General features: G+C 40.1%; 2 protein-coding genes across 2 annotated transcripts; both read left to right on the forward strand.

The window, feature by feature from the left end:
* Positions 1 to 9056: 9056 nt before the first annotated feature.
* Positions 9057 to 10374, forward strand: nkx2.7 (NK2 transcription factor related 7). The gene is made up of 2 exons (XM_012917245.2): positions 9057 to 9303; positions 9827 to 10374. The coding sequence occupies exons 1-2, from the start codon at positions 9057 to 9059 to the stop codon at positions 10372 to 10374; spliced, it is 795 nt and encodes a 264-aa protein (XP_012772699.1).
* Positions 10375 to 15933: 5559 nt separating this feature from the next.
* Positions 15934 to 16978, forward strand: nkx3-1 (NK3 homeobox 1). Its single transcript, XM_004544329.3, has 2 exons — positions 15934 to 16181; positions 16426 to 16978. Exons 1-2 carry the CDS (start codon positions 15995 to 15997, stop codon positions 16821 to 16823), a joined length of 585 nt encoding a protein of 194 aa, XP_004544386.1. The 5' UTR covers positions 15934 to 15994; the 3' UTR covers positions 16824 to 16978.
* The last annotated feature ends 358 nt before the right edge of the window (positions 16979 to 17336 follow it).

The raw sequence follows: 17336 nt of genomic DNA on the forward strand, positions 1-17336 counted from the left end.
ATGCTCTTGAACACTCTTTAATCTTGCTTTCTCTTGAAGGGCCTGGCTATTTTAACAGCTCTCCAGCTGAATGACGAACACTGGAAAACGCAGGCAGATTTAACTGGTATGGCTGAAGCCACCATTAGATATTGTATGACTTTTCTTGATGCTGGAGACTAACAGGATAGCTAACAAGATGATATTAACATTAACACACTGCTGCTACTACTTCATTCTGAGATGATCTTGGTGTTGTAGACACAATACGTTTACTGCAGTTTTGCATATGAAATGTGAACTGAACATGACATGTGGATTCAAGAGATTGACAGCAAGAGTCATGTACTCTCGTTTATTGATCGCAGAGTGTGGACAAAAGCATGTCTGAAATGAATACAGAGTGGCAGAGACATCTAGTGGACATAAGCAGGTCTCACAGATTTCTTTCTCCATTCAGGAGCTGACTCCAGCTTTGCTGTGGTTAATTCAAAGGATTGACTGTTTTTCTACCTATAATGGATTTAAAATGATGATAAAAACACAGTCTTTATCACTACCAGCCTACTGGGAATGTGACGGTGAATTTAAGTCAGTGTTAACCGTATAACACCAAGTGTATCGTATTTGAGTTTTTGAGACTTCTGTATTGTCAGTGGGATTTTTTTAACCCCTAACAGTTTGCAGTGAGCAATAAATTGCACAAAAAATGCTGTATGTAGCAAATATGAAACAAATTAAAAACAAATGCACCTTCCTTTGTTTTTCTAAAATTTGTCAGACGATTCAATGAACACTCCAGTTTAGGGAAATTTTCTGGCAGCTATTTCAAGGTTCAGGCTTTACGGGGATAATGTAGAGAGGAAGTTAGTTCGTGAAGCATTTGGATTCCCATTTATCTGATCAAATCTATCAGAAGAGATGGAAGCTGATTCAAATGTTGGAAAGTGAATAACTTATTATTAATAACAGTAAAAGTAACTGAAACCTGAGTTTTCTTAGTTTTCAAAAATTACTTTTTATGTGAATTGTTTTCAATGGTGCATGGATATTGTTGTAATAACTGACAAGATCCTCCACACTAATTCTCAAAGTTTTAATTACTCATTAGCAGGTTTGTTGGATTGCTGTTACATCTGGTATAAACTGTGCGGTGCTACAGTTGCTCAGTTAACTGAAGAGGAAATTCTCAGTTTTCAGTCTATGGCTGTTATCGCCTACGACCAAGTTGCAGAAAAATGTGTCTCCTTTCAAATGATGCATTCCTTAAAGAGGTGTACATCTTTTCATCTGTAGGCATTTGAGTGACAGGAATGCAATAACTGCCTCATGGAGTATAATTCGATCAAGGATTTTCCTTTTAAATCCTTCTTTTGAACATATTTTTAACAAAACTGAACTAAAAATACTTTGGATTTTATAAGCCATATTGTAAGAGGAGCCATAAGCGCGTTCAGAGACACATTGACTTGTTCCAGTAAAACACGCAGAATGCCATCACTAACTGCTGCTTAACAGACAGAGGTGCAAGCAACTGACAACTGCCAAGCTGATGCGGGTGAGGAAAGTGTATCTCAGGATCTTTGTCATGAATGAGGGGTGAGTGGAACAGGAGATTGACAGATGGATTTGAGCTATGTCTCCAGTGATGGTGACGCTGATGTGATGTAGAGAGAGATGAGTGTGAGAGTGAAGCTCTCGATTTACTGGTCGATCTACATTTTCAGACTCACCTATGGCCATGGATGGGTGGACACACACACACACACACACACACGCACGCACGCACACACACACACACACACACACACACACACACACATATATTGCCTTCTTCCTGGTTTGAAGGTCTTCCAAGTTCTCTATAATATTGATATCTGGTTGAAGAAGAGGGTTAAAAGGAGCCACTGAAGGTATAACTACAGTAGTATATTTTGGTCTTGGTGTCCTCCTCCATGTTGGGCTTCTGATTTACACCCACAGTGTTCTGTATATCCCTAAAAGAAGCACCTTCAGTAGGGGGTGTCACGGGCTTAACCCTCATAATGTCCCCCCGATTTCCATAAACCTGTGGTCCTCAGGGGACAAAAATGTCCTCACTTCATTTGAGTGTTTTTTAAAGTATAAAATATAAATTGTCAATCAATTCAGTGTTAGACCTTAGTTTTACTTCAGACTAACACATTACCACAAATTTACCCTTCATTTTACAATTTAGGGGCACCGGACCTTGTTTCTCTGTTTTTCAAGGTTTTATTCATCTTTATTCCAACTCATTACATGACATTTTTCTATATTTTGGCATGGTAGGTACACTAGGGCATGGGTCTTAGTGAAGGCAAACTTTCATGAGAACAAAGGGGTGTCCATATTTGACACAGTTGCAGTTGCAGGCCAAGGGCACATGAAGTAAACAAGTTGTTACAGGTGATTGTTTTCTTTTGGAAACCTGCTGGAATGTTAGGGACAACTTGCGTGCCCTGACTGCAGGCCAGACGGTTTGCCATCGTACACTAGCATGTCCATGCACAGCTCGACCTGGCATCTCATACTGCCCATGTTTTTATCTCATAGTTCCCCGGTTTACTTGGGATGTTCTGTTGGAATGGACAGAGTCCTCTGAAGGGGACGTGGTGCTCATACACAGTCACATCAGTACCTGGATCTTACATCAACAGCAGGAAAAACACCCATTGTCCCATACACCTCAATAATTGCGTCATGAATGATGATCATCTATTGTGTCTTTATCATGAAATGATATCCTTTTTGCGATTCTATGATTAATCTTGTGTCAGTCATGGTAGCATGAAAACTTCCCTACCAGACTCAGGATGTCATAAACTGGCCGTGGCGACTTTACTGGATGCACGGCAGTAAGAATCAACATACCCACATATACCTACAGCTGCATTTGATCCATTTTTCTTCCTCACTTGTTGTCCCTCCTTGTTTGTCATTGCGTTGGCTGTAGAGCAGGTCATCTACTAACTGGATGTTGGTTCAATCTCTGTGTGCTCTAGTCTGGAGTTGTTACCAAGATGTCCTTGGGCAAGTTACTGAACCCCAACTTGGTCTCTGATGCATCCATGGGCATGTGAAAATTAAAACGCATAATACAAACATAATACATTGTGTATAATGCTTTCAGTACTCCAGTAGAAAAGCCACTTAAAGAGCATGGGACCTGGCATATGTGCTTAGACCATGGTAGATTGTCTTTCTCTGTGACGCACGAGAAAGTCATGCATCGTCTGTCACTGGGAAGGATAGAAGACCAGATCAATGTTTCCTCACATTACTGCAAATATTCCTCTGTCTCAGCTGACTCCTCTTTCTTGCTTGATCTTCATCATAATTGAAATGGAAGATGTGTAGTCCTCTGACACATCTTCTATTTCAGTTTCACATTCTGAAAATTCAAGAAACTTCAAAAAGCCCAGTCACTTTCTTTCCAATCTCCTCAGACTACCATGTCCTGGATGCCTGAGAACCTACTTGAACATAGTTCAGATTCTTCATCACTTTCCTTCACTTCATAGCCTTCTTCCACTTCTGCAGGTGGATGATGTGCTTTTTCAGAGAAAGGTTACCATGTGATCTAAATATTGGCAATATTCTCTTTATCTTCTAACCCTGGATCTTCCTGAACATTGATTATTCCTCCTCATTATACTAGAGGACAATATATGCATTGTTCTACTGGTCATTCCTTTCCACAACATGGTAAAAAGAAATTAGCTCCAGTGCAATGGAGGCTTGTGAGCATATTATTGTAGGTGTATGTATTATTGTAGAGTCTATGCACCTTGATGCAACTGTTGTTGTGATTTGGCGCTGTATAAATAAAATTGAATTAAATTGAATGTAGAGCACCTGCCTCCTCGTTGTGCTGCCTGTTGTTGTTGTTATGACCATTGCTTGACCCCACACATCAGTGATCCAAGATCAAAGATGTGTGAAAGCAGTATGGTGTGAAAATATGGCCCTTTGCAACACTTTGTACTTTGGGGACGTTTTTGGCCCCGAGGACAACAGGTGTTATAAAATCCAATAAAAACCCCATAAATAAATCAAATTACGTATTAGCATAGTACTGAATAACTTTGATAGCAAAAGATTTCTTTTGCTCTTCTACCGTTGCTCCATTGAAAGTGTGCTGACTGCATTTGTGTATGGTTCTCCAGCTGCACCATGGCACACAAAAAGGCACTTCAGAGGGTCATTAATGTGGCCCAAAAAACATCCTCTTCCCTCCCTGAAGGACCTGTACAGCACTCGCTGTCTTAAGAGGGCACGCAGCATCCTACAAGACTGCACACACCCAGGACACCGGGTGTTGAAGCTGCTGCCGTCTGGCAGGAGATTCAGGCTGCTGAGGTTGCGGACAAACAGACTCAAGGGCAGCTTTTACAGGGCAATAGCCCTAATCAATGCAATCAGCTGACCCGATTGGCTACCTTTGTGGACCTTTTTTTTGGGGGGGGGGGGGCAATAATAACATCCATCCAGCCATCCATTCACTTTGGCTTATCCGTTTCAGGGTCGCGGGGGGTGCTGGAGCCTATCCCAGCTGTCACAGGGCGAGAGACGGGGAACACCCTGGACAGGTTGCCAGTCGCAATAATAACAATAACAATAACAATAATAATAATAATGTACAATAAACATGCACTCATTCTTTTATTTATTAAGTCATTCCTTTGTTCATACCTTTCTTGCACTTAAAAAAATCCACTTTAAGTTACTGTGTTGTGTTTTGTTGTGTTTAGTTGTGTTTAGTTGTGCGCAGTGCAGACGTGGGACAGTTTCCAATTTCGTTGTACTGTTGTACTAGGTATGAATGTGCAAGGACAATAAAGAGTTATCTTATCTTATCTTTTGTAGTTCATTCCATCTATCCATCTATCCATTGGTCTTTAACCAGTGACTTGAATACATCTACGAGTTTCGGCTTATTTCAGCTGTTCAACATATAAAATGCAGTAACTGGCAAATAGTGGATGTTTCTTCGTGGTAACCTTGAAATCACAGCACCCCCCCCCCCACCCCTCCTCTCCACATTTAAAATCCCAGTTTACGGTGACCGACAGGAGGCAACAGGTGTCTCAGATTTTGTAAATAAGATTGCTCAGTTTCATACAGGAAATCTTTCTGTTGACCACAGTCTCTCTTTTTTTTTTCAAAATAAAAGCCCTGGAATAATTTTAGGAATTGAACAGAATTATTTAAACTCTTTCTTTTTCTCTGTAGTAGTTCCCAATTACTTAATGGATATCGTATATACCATATTTTCAATATTTTGTTTTTTGTTTTTTTTCCCAAACATTCAACCTTTAATAGCAAGCAACATTCAGGTCCAGCCTCAAAAAGTTGATTCTATGCATCTGGCGGTAACTTTTTCAGTAGGAGAGACAGTAAAAACATACAAGAGACAATGTCTGGCTGTAGCAACAATTCCACCACAATTTCTACAGAAATTAGTTAACAGTTAATAAACTACCCAAGATGAACTTTGGTGGAATAAAGATCTTGAGTGGCATCAGTAAACTGCTGTTTATTTCCCCCCTATAGATCACATTCATCCAGTTCAGTTTAAATCCACATTTTTCTTTCCTGGTACCAGTTTGAGTTTGAGTACCACTCCTCAAGAAGATGACTGCATGTCCGAACACTCAATGCATAGCCTAGAAAAGTTTGCTCAAATTTTATCTTTAATCGAAATTCATCTAAATTCTGTTAATCCCAAAAATAGATACCGGATATGATCGGCAATTATAATAAAGTTTCCAAAGCTGACTACTACAAGTATATTATCCAAATCCCCTCTTTGTGAAAGTACAGCAAGTACTCACATCTCCAGTTGCGTATAATCAGAACAGTGAGACAATTTTTTGCACTCAGAGTTGCTGCAAACGTAAATGTTATTTGCATGTCCCAGAAAATTAACCACGTATTATCGTCAGTAATGTTGCTCTGGTTGTTGGACTTTTCAAGCACAGAGAAACTGTGGTGGTGGCAGTCAGGCTGTGTGTAGTCATTTCAAGCAACTAGCGCACCCTGGTGCCTCTGATAGCCTTTTTCAATGTCAGCAATTTTCTGAGTGACCCTCAGTGTACGAAAATGATCTTATATCTTGTAACTACTGTATGAGTTTACATAGACTCTGCCTGAAAGACTCCTTCATTCCTGAATGGAAACATCAATGCAAGGCTGGTTTCAGTTTCACTCAGTGTAAGGAGACCCCATCTCTTCTTTCAGCTGCTATCAACCTCCTATTTTGCTGTATGATGAATTAGGGGTATTTGTGGTAAACTGTACTGAGCTACCTTCTTATATTACAGTTAGAGGACATGTGGTGGAAGCAATGAGAAAGGCTTTGATTTTAAACACGAGCAGTCACAGAAACCCAGGGAGAGCATTGCTTCAAGCCTCTGGAGAAAACTGCAGCAGTAATTTACTCATCAAACTGGACACCCTGAAATACCCAAGGTGTTAAACAATTGAAAGTTGACATTGAGATTTTGCCCCTCTCTGCTTTTGAAGTTCAGGTTTCTTGGTTTGTCAGCTTGTTTGTCAAAATATCACCTGAAGCTGAGCACATTTTAAAAGTTCTTCTTACCTTTTCTGAAGAAACAAAAACAACACATTTCTTACTGAAAGAACAAATCCAACAAGTATGACATAAAACAAGGCAAGCAGCAAATCTCCGTGGCATGATGATCACTGACACATCTTGTGTGTAAAACAAGATATATCGCTTATTTTGTTTTGTCTTGTTTACTACACCTTTATTACATCTTTTAATGCCCCACTGTACACATGCTGCACAATGATGGAGTAAAAATCTATGAATATTAACTTTTGCACTGCAGGTAGTCAATAAGGTCTGTGAATGAATTAAACTTCCACACAGGACAGAATAATTCACGTTCATTATTCAAACATCTGACATAAGTGAGTCCCTTTAGGATTAAATAAATTAATGATTCGTTGTGGCTTAAGCTGCGATTTTATTGCGTTACATAAAACTATTTGAATTCTTTTCTCTATTGATTAGCTGACTTATTTTACTGGATCTGGAAGATTTTATACCAGACATGCCTAATAAGTAAGTCAGAATGAGTTAACTCCTAATCTGTTAGCTCAAAGCTCAAACATGTTGGCATATTGACTTTTAGAAAGTATACATTCATTTCTGTTGTGCAAATCTGGACCAGAGGAAACTGCGCAGGAGCGCACATGAGGTGTTCCTTCTGTTGAAGAAAGCCCTTTAAAAACTTAAAAAACTGTCACAGATCAGCGCCCCACTGTGGCTCACTGACTCACGACTTTCCTCTGGACTGTGGGTGTTTTGTTGCCGTTTTATTAATTGTGTTACTTTTCATTTTGCTATATTTTCCTGGTTTCTTTTACTCATGAAAACCATCGAACTAAAAAAAACTATCAGGTTCTGAACAAATGTTAGTACCACATAAGTCTAAGTAACTAATCTAATAACTTCTCAGGAGCTTTTAGCAATTGTTTAAGAGAAAATATTTTAAGGGTGGTTTTAAAACTGGCGGACACACTTCAAAATGAATTAGCTCTTAACTTGCAAACACAGTCCTCTATTCATCCAGGTAAAGGTCTCATTGAGGATAAAAATACCTTCTGTCAGGGTCCTGACCAGGAAGGCAGAGTTATCTTTGTTTTAACTCGCGGCACACAGCACCCTGATATGGCAAGCCCTGAAGACCATCGAGTTCTCTGTATTTGTGCTTTACAATTGAACATGTTCGTCTGTTAGAACCCCACTTGTTCTATAATATTAAAGGGCCCTCTAAATACTCTCAAAAGCACCCATCCCCGCAAATGCCCTCTAGGCTATATATCTGTGGCAGTGGACAGGCCGTGTCTATCCGTGTTCCTGTGTCTGTGGAAGCACGTCTCAGCCTTCAGTCAAGCATTGCAGGCTGGCGCCGCTGCCTCTCCACTTCCACAACATCAGGTGTAATGTTACTGTTTGTTGTGGCCTGAGAACACTAATAACATGGCTTGAAAACAATGTTGACGGTAAAGCTGGTCAACATCACCCGACATCACTCAACCCCCGAGGACCTGCACGCTGATTAAGCGGCTCAGCTCACAAAGAACGAGGACTGGCGAGACTCTGAATAAGTGCCTCCCATTTTAAAACAGAGTAATTAGGCTGCGATGGTTTCCCTTGATTGGCTATTATAGTTTTCCTATAGCAGCTTAACTTTATCTATCTACCTATCTATCTATCTATCTATCTATCTATCTATCTATCTATCTATCTATCTATATATATATATATATATATATATATATATATATATATATATATATATAAACAAAAACAAAAAAGCGATTGCAGGTATTTAAACTGCTACAAATCATTTGCAGGTATATGTTCTGTCAATCGTGTCTCAAACAGAGACGTTTTCAAACATTTCTGGAGAGATCCTAACAATAAAGATATTTTAACTGGGCAAAAAAGACCATGTTGATTGTCATATATAACACAGAAACAGAGAGATACTAGCAAAACAGCTCATTTTTTATTTTATATATAAGCCTTTCGTAAACCACGTTTACTGGAGCCTCATTTCCAGCTTGAACAAAGATATTAGTCATAAAAACCCGCATAGAAACATCGGCAATCACAATATTTTGTGCACAATGAACTAATTAGCGCATACTTTCCGCAACTCCAGGAGTTTTGCGGTAGGCCGCGTGCTTACTGATACATGCGCTCACCAAAAGTCTCATTTCTTAATTAAACTCGGGAATTGCACCTTTGTTTCGCAGGGAGAGAAGGGCGGACATGATGAAAGGTGTCTCTGTAAGGTGAGAAGGAAAGCTGGGGCTTCAGGGTAGTGTGAGCAGGCTGTGGGTGTTGGTCATTTGGTCAAAAAGGGGATGATGTTGACTATCTACCTTGCTCATTAGCTTGGACCATTGAATGATTCAAATCAGGCCCTCACTCACCAGTCAGTTAACACATCTCTCTGGCTTCATCAGCAGCAGCTCGAGCTCATCGAGGATCAAATCTAAGCACTGAAATGGAAGGCATGCATCCCAGTTTGACGACCTCGACACCATTTTCCGTGAAGGATATCTTGAGGATGGAGCACCACCACGACTATGAGCATGATTTTCTAACGGCTGACCAGGTTGTGCCCTTGCATCATCAGCACGTGCACGCTGCGCCCCAGAACAGAGACTTTTATGAATGCCACTCGGAGCCGCGCGCCTCGGAGATACTTGACAAACTCGATACTCACAACCCGGGAGCAGAAGAGGAGATACACGAGCAAGGTGATGTGACACGATGGACAACAAAGTAAGATTCAATTCAGGAGCCGCTGGTTGTGGATTTAGGCAGCTCCACAAAAACACGATACAGGACGCGTTAATGAGACGGGGCCCGAATGAAACAGTTTCATTTTCCCTTTAGATCTTAGTCTGATAACCTAAACAGACCACAAGAATCTCACTGAACCAGTGAGAAATGTTTCCCTAAAGTAATCAGCACCTAAATTAATAAATTAAAAAAAAAATCTGACAATTTTCTGCAAACTGCAGACTTCAAGATCAAAATGTGAGCTAAACAAATTTTTTTAATGTTGTCAATGTTTGCAGTTTTGTAAATTTTGCCTTTAAAATCTCAGAAATAATCAAATTAGTTGTTTGGTTTTTTTTACTACAATTTTCCACTTCATTTAAGCTTTATTCTTAAAAGTGTTGCACATTCCGAACAATTACAAATGATTTGGAAAATTTTAGGCAGTAAACAGGTCATGGTGTCAGAACGTGACTGTGTTTTTGTTTTGTGGTGCAGAGATGAGCGGGTTCGACAGTCCATCTGATTGTGACAAACCCCCCCAGAGGCCCAGCGTGCGCAGGAAGCCCCGGGTCCTCTTCTCCCAGTCTCAAGTGTCCGAACTAGAGAGGCGTTTCAGACAGCAGCGCTACCTGTCCGCCCCGGAGAGAGAGCACCTGGCCCACGTGCTCCAGCTCACTTCCACCCAGGTGAAAATCTGGTTCCAGAACCGCAGGTACAAATGTAAACGTCAGAGGCAGGACAAATCTCTGGAGCTGGCGGGTTATCTGCCTGCACCCAGGAGGGTCGCGGTTCCCGTGCTGGTGCGGGACGGGAAGCTGTGCGGTGCCGGTTCCCATTCAGCGCCTTACAATGTAACACTTGGACATTATAACCCCGCGCTTGGATACGGAAACAGCAGCATGTACGGCTGCAGTTATCACAGCGCGTCACCTTCTGCTGCACAGATGTCCAACAGCAAGCTAAATGATTTAACAGGAAACACCGAGACGCACTTCGGCCACGGGCCGTTTCAGGCCTCTCTACACGGTATAAGAGGCTGGTGATAAAGGGACTAAACGGCTGTATAGCAGGAACCACTGAGACATTTCAGTATCAAATGTATATTGTATAGTTGGTGTGGGGTCGTATTGTAATTTCCCGTTGTTCAAAAAGTTTCTGATGAATCGATTATGAAGAATAAACGCTTTAATATTCAATTATACTTTTCTGTGTCTAGACGCAAATTCTGAATTAGGGCAATCCGGGGTTGGTTGATACACTTTTTGCTCTTGCTGATGTTTGGATTACTTTCAATAATGAGTCATGAATCGAACAAAAACTAATGAAGCATCAACGACACTCTGTGACAACCAGCCCTGTAACGGGGTTGGTTATCAGTGGGTTTCAGTAAAAAATGGTGATTAAAAAAAGCACAACTTTTTATTCTATTTAGATAAATATATCAATGTATCAAAATTTAGAAATGAAATTTTAAACCGTTTTTCCATTTAAGCCATGAATCTGAACCAGTCAGTTATTATTTATTATAGTTAATATTCTTCATTCTTACAGTGTTTTTATACAAAAACAACTGAGAATAAATGTCATATTTTTTCGAACTCATGTATCACTTTAAAAACGGGTTTTGCAACAGGTAAACTGAGCGAGTCAGCGCAAACACGATAAAAATGAACCACATTATTATCTTTCTGACTCTGAACTGCTCTCCATTATAAGTCTTGGTCATGCTCGATCGCCTAGATAAGGAAGGTTTCCGGGATCTCTCTTCTAAGGTTGCTAGTTTTAATGTGGGAACCCTTTACTGCAATCAGAATCACACGAGTCAAATGCGCACTCCTGGATCGCCTGAGATAATCTGTGTGAGATCAGTTTTGACAACAGCACACGGAAGCCTCATTGGTGCTAAGAACTGATTCCCAGTGTGATTTTATGTGTAATATCTTTACTTAAAATTACTTGTATTTGTAAACAGACCTCATTGAGCAGGATTTACAAAAGGTCTATATATGCAATTTAAAAATCACCTGTTTTTCAAGCATCTTTATGACTGTGTCTTATTGCACCTATACATTATAACCAATCCGGTCCTTTTTGACCACGTAAAATATGTTTACAGAACTATTGTTATATTTATTGCAATTTCTTCTTCTTGGCGAGATTACTCTTAGAGATTTTTTATGTCAACTTTTTATCTGGATAAATAAAGTTTTTAAAAGTCACTTTGCCAAAAACTGATTGCGGTTTCTACTTTGTGACAGGAATGTTGTTTGTGACTCAAGGTGGCTTGATGTCATTCACTAGTGATACATTCGAGATATATTTCACATATTACATGGCAAAAGTTATTTATAGCAGTTTAAATACGACCAATCACTTTTTGGCAAACACAAAAATTCCAAATATTTTGATTTAGTTACCACAGTAAAAAACGGATTCAAATCAAAGTGATTACTTTTGGCTTTTCTTCATAAGTGTGCATTTTTAAAACGACTAATGTTGCGTGAGCTTTTCATAAAATTCCACAAATTGACCGGTGCAAAACGATCGCGTGAAATACCCACAGTGCCCCATGCGTCCTCTACCTCCATGTAGTCTATAAACATGTGATGACTTCATATAAAGTGAGCTTTAAAAATATCATTACTGTACTATATTGCTTTTCATCAAATTATTCCTTTTTTATTTCTCCGTAGCTTTTGAGTGAAGCTTTTAAAATAAATAAAACAAAGGAGAAGCTTTTTTGAAAATTATATAAATTTGTAAGACTTTGTCACCCAGTTTTCCAGGAGGAGCTCAAAAAACGACAGCATACCTTATTAGGAACCTTTAAGTGTAACTGGTTGTGGCGTTGTCGTTTGCCAGGTTTATCAAAGAGAGCCATCAAACAGCTAATGGATGAAGTGACATCTGACCTCTATCAAAACTCAGCTCCTTATTGCCCCATTCACAAATCCGCTGATAAGGCCGGAGAGCTTGTCCTGTCCCGGGGCTCTGCTTGGTAAACAAACCCGCAGACAGAGTGGCTCTTTAACTTCTTCAAACTTTCAATCAAGCGGGAAACAGTTCCAGTCTGACGTGTCGTGTATCGACGAGCCACAGCCAGGTGAGCGCCAATCAAACTTCAAAACACAGATTTCTGTAAAATAAAATTCAGTTATTTTTTATCATTAAAACGGTCCCTTTATATCTCCACAACAACAAAGCGTGGCATTAATTTAAAATTATAAAACCATAAAATCAAATAAATCAGAGATACACATCAGCGCGACTCGTTTCCCGTCAAAATCACTTGATTGGGGGGAAAATACGTTTGTGTAATTTTTTTATTGGGCGTGAACGCAGAGAATAAACACCTCTCAGAGAAGAGTCACGGGCTGAAGGAGCATCTCTGCACAGATAAGGATGAAGCTGTAGACAGAGAGGAGACCAAGAGAGATCAGATAATGACCCTGTGTGTGTGTGTGTGTGTGTGTGTGTGTGTGTGTGTGTGTGTGTGTGTGTGTGTGTGTGTGTAAGTAAAAGGGTTTTTCAGAAGTTATGTTTATAGTGTATGACTTTAAAATGTAACTTTAAAAATATATATAGATCTTATTCTTATTCTCTTAATACATTACATTATAGATCACGTGTAGCCATAACCTTTGGTGTGAACTATTTCAATTTTAATTTAGAAGCATAAAGAAAAGCCTTAAAATGACGTAACCCGGTGATCTCATGACACAGTAACTGTCTTTCAACTGAAGTAATTGGTTACTGCAATCAGTGAAAAGGTCCTCTGTCACTCATGACAGATAAAGATTTTTTTTAAATGACATTCAGCAACATCTCACTAATGAATAGTCAAATCTGTGTCTTTTCAGGGAGGAAAACTGTGAGCTCATGCGCAGTAGCTCTGCTTTGTTTTGAAAAGGTGGAGAGGGAGTTTTTCTTTTCTCCTCGTCCACATAAAAGGTGCTTGATTACACTGCTTGTGATGAGGGGCAGTTTAAATAGAGAATGACGTGAGTCTGACCATCGCTTGAAGAGACATTATGGTTTCCAAAATCCACAAAGGGTTTAAGTCATGCTGTGGTTAGAAAGAAAGACGCGTCCCTGACTATGTCAGAGACTTCAAATGTCAGTGTGATGATGAAATGATGAACTGTTGTATATGATTGTGCAGGAGCTCATCCACATTGCAACAACTCGCCTAAACAAAATAAGAAACTGTTGATTTTTGTAGCTGAGCTGGTTGTAGACGAAATAACAGTCCATGGTACATAATCCCTTTCTTTTAAAGTAGCTGTGAGATTGGCTTTAAAGCTCCCTCTGGTGGAAAACACTAGAATTGCATTTACAAAACTATCTCACACAGACCAAAGATAAGTTACTTTAATTTTCCCCTCACTGAATTTGGAGAAGAAAAAAATGGTTCACAGTTACTAAATTCAGAGTAATTGTTTCTTTATCATTTAGTTTTTGTACAAACTTTAAACTGACCTGTTTCCTCTGATGACATATTGGTTATGTCGCACATTTTACAAAGATGATTCTTGTGCAACAGCCAGGCGTAGGGATACTGTATAAAACAACTCTGATGCTGAGAAGATAAGAAGACAGAATGCTGACAAATCTGCTGCTGCGACAAGTCCTCGCAGTCACCCTCTCAGACAATGAAACAGCAGGAAAATAACAGAAGGTTGATGGCACGTTTGGTGGCTCAAAGAAAACATCGTCACCACTGCACCGGGGAGGACAAATGCCTTTCCAGGCTGAAAGGTCAGCAGCTCTCTTATGCTACCTCTGATGCACATCTAGATAACTATGCCACGACTGTCTAGGACAGAGTGATTGTAGAGGAAATGCCATTGTTTGGAGCAATCATGCCGATTGTCACAGAATAAGGGTGGTGGATGACTGCACAGAGTCTTAAAAGAACCACTTCAGTCGTAGGACTTCCCCTCCTCACACAGCCCAGGTGCTCGCTGTCATTGCTGACCTTGTTTTTGCTTATGTCATCAGACAGGTACGTGAGTTTTGTTATTCTGCAAAACATCCTTTTAACCACAATCAAACGTTTTTTAGATGGTGAAATAAAAGTGACATATGCCTCAAATAAATGCAATGTATGCATTTCTAGTAGAAAGTCATTTTGCACACAGCTGTGGTTTTGCTTGATTCCACGTTCAGTACAGTATGATCCAAAAATAAACGTAAGGAGTTTTATGGGGTAACAAACAATGTCTAGACAAAAGTGGGATTTTCTGTGCTTACAGTTCAACATACTTTAACAGGCAGACAGTCGCATGCAAAGATTTCACGGTGAGACATATCAAGCATTTAATCTTAATACGCTGTTGACAAGACAGCAGGTAATGCAAACGAGGAACCTTAAGAGATTACACACAGATAGCTTTCATAAATGATTATCCACAACACAGGAAAGAACACGGCAGACATGACTTAGTCTGGGGATAATATATATATATATATATGTATATATATATATAACATATGATGCTGGATATTGATACATAGTGTATAATGCATACAAGGATGCAGTTTAAGTGCTGCTGATAATAGTAGCAGTCATCAGTGTGATGTAAGTGTGTATTTGGTGAAGAGAAGCTGGTGGCGTCAGCGCCATCAGGGGCCACGGAGAGGGCTGTGTCTGTCATACCAACATTCACGCATTTCCAAAGGAAGCATGAAATCCCAGAGCAACTCCGACAACGCCTGTAAACATCTTAGTAGACGGAGAAAGGTCAGACCGGACCGCAGAGAACAACAAATAAACAGCCGTCAAACAATGAGCGTGTCCATTCAGGAGCCGGCCTAAATGTGTCCAAGTCATTAGTGCTTCAGGAGGCATGACCACCCACTCTGACCCCAGCCACCGGCCCCACCCACCCCCGCTACTGGTACATTTGTCTCACTGAAGCCGCTGTGTTACAATACTGAGCTGATGGAGGGCTCAAATTCGAGACTTTTTAGTGTGTCTGGAGCAGGTAGCTCCGTCCCTCCTTGTGGACTCAAACTTCCTCCACAGAAAGACTAAACACACTTTGTGAACATGCACTGCTTGCTTTTCTGATACTAGTTTATTAGCTAATTTTGGATGTCACTCAGTTCTCTCTGTTAGGAATAGATCATAGCTAAAAAAGTACATTGCCAACATGCACCCATTATATTTTCTTGTACAGAAATGAGTTTCTAATCATTTTGTTTGAGTTTAGATCACATATTCGACACCTTTCTGCACATGTGTATAAGTAGAACCACATCAGACTGTTTTTCATTTAAACATAAAAGCATGCATAAGGACAGCTATAAATATATAAATTCATCTTTTTACAATCAGTCTAAAGTTTTAAAATCTTTCTCTATACAGATCACTTCTAAAATAAAAAAAAAGGATCAGTACTTCCTTTTGAATGTTTCAGTATTTTTATGGACTTGATACATTGCAGCAGAGCTGGAAACTTGAATGAAAGTTAGTGAAAGTAGAAGTAAACTTTAGCCGTCCCGACTCCTTAACGTGTCAGTGCAATCTGAGCCCGCCCCTGCTATTGTATAAATTCAGACTGTGTAAGTGTGTGAGGACTCACAGTGCTTCAGCCACTTCTCCCACTGCGCCTCTGATGCACCGAGAGTCCTCGGATTTTTTTTTATTACTGGCTGGAAATGTCTGACTCGGCCAAACCTCTGACTTCCTTCCTCATCGAGGACATCCTCTCCAACAAAGACAGTGCGCGATTCAATGATAAATGCTGCTCGCAGAAGGAGGAAAGATGTTCGCAGTGGAATGAAGAATCAGGAAAGTTTTCACCACAGCTCTGTCTTCAGGAAACAGCCTTTGGATTACAGACAGGTGAGCGTCTGCAGGCTTTCAACAGCAGGTTTACTGCGCTTAGATAAAGTGACCAAATCAGTTTGATGTGTGTTGTTTACTATGAAGAATGTGCAGAATGGTGCAGTGTAACAACAAAAGACTTGCTTTAAAATTTTATTTGTAATGGCAGCTGTTTATCTTACAATGATCACAAACCAGTTCACAAAGCCTGCTGTAAACCAGTTTACCTGTTTAATGACTGGATCTCATCTGTGCTTCACAGAATCTCTGAACACATCATGCCCCAGCTCCTCAGAGTCAACTTTGCCCTCCCCCGGAAAGCAGAAGCGCTCCAGAGCTGCGTTTACACACCTCCAAGTGCTCGAACTGGAGAAGAAATTTAATCACCAGAAATACCTGTCGGCCCCAGAGAGAGCTCAGCTGGCCAGAACCTTAAGACTAACTGAGACCCAGGTGAAAATCTGGTTTCAGAACAGGAGGTACAAAACGAAGCGGAAGCAGCAGACATCAGAGTTTTGTAAGGATTTGTACAATGCAGAAGGACTGGGTCTGAAAGAGGATTTGGTCAGATCATCACTGATTACTTCCTTCTACAAAGCCTACCAATACAGACCCTACCTGTGGGACTACAGTGGCCCCTGGGGCCCAGTGTTATGGTGAAAATAAATGTATAACCCTAAAGTTTATCATCTACAAGCTTCTAAAATCTATGTTTACTGTCACAGCTGATTCTTTGTCAGATTTGGAACATGGTGTTTGCTCATGTGTTGACTTTATCCATCTTGTGGAGTGATTTCGCTCATGAAAATGTGCTATCATACAAATCTTGCTGTATGGATATGACATGGATTTGTGACATTGTTGATTAATAAATTATTAATAAATTAATGCTTATACATTTAACCTTTGTTAAGAGTGCTTTAAAATTTCGAGCATTTGAATGAAGTTAAACTGTGATAAAATTGCAGTTGGTGTCAATGAAGGCGAAAGAATGAGACCCGATTTCTTCAAGGAGCTGATGCCCTGATTGCAGGAAGATAAACTGCTCTTTCTAGAGACAGCACCACACGGAAAACGAGAGGAAACGAAACAGTAAGAGAGTCAGCTGACATCACGCATTCCAGATGCTTAAACATGCTGACATAAATACAAATATGAAGGCTGGCCAAGAGG

Source organism: Maylandia zebra, linkage group LG12 (assembly GCF_041146795.1).
Source record: "Maylandia zebra isolate NMK-2024a linkage group LG12, Mzebra_GT3a, whole genome shotgun sequence".
NCBI lineage: Eukaryota > Metazoa > Chordata > Actinopteri > Cichliformes > Cichlidae > Maylandia > Maylandia zebra.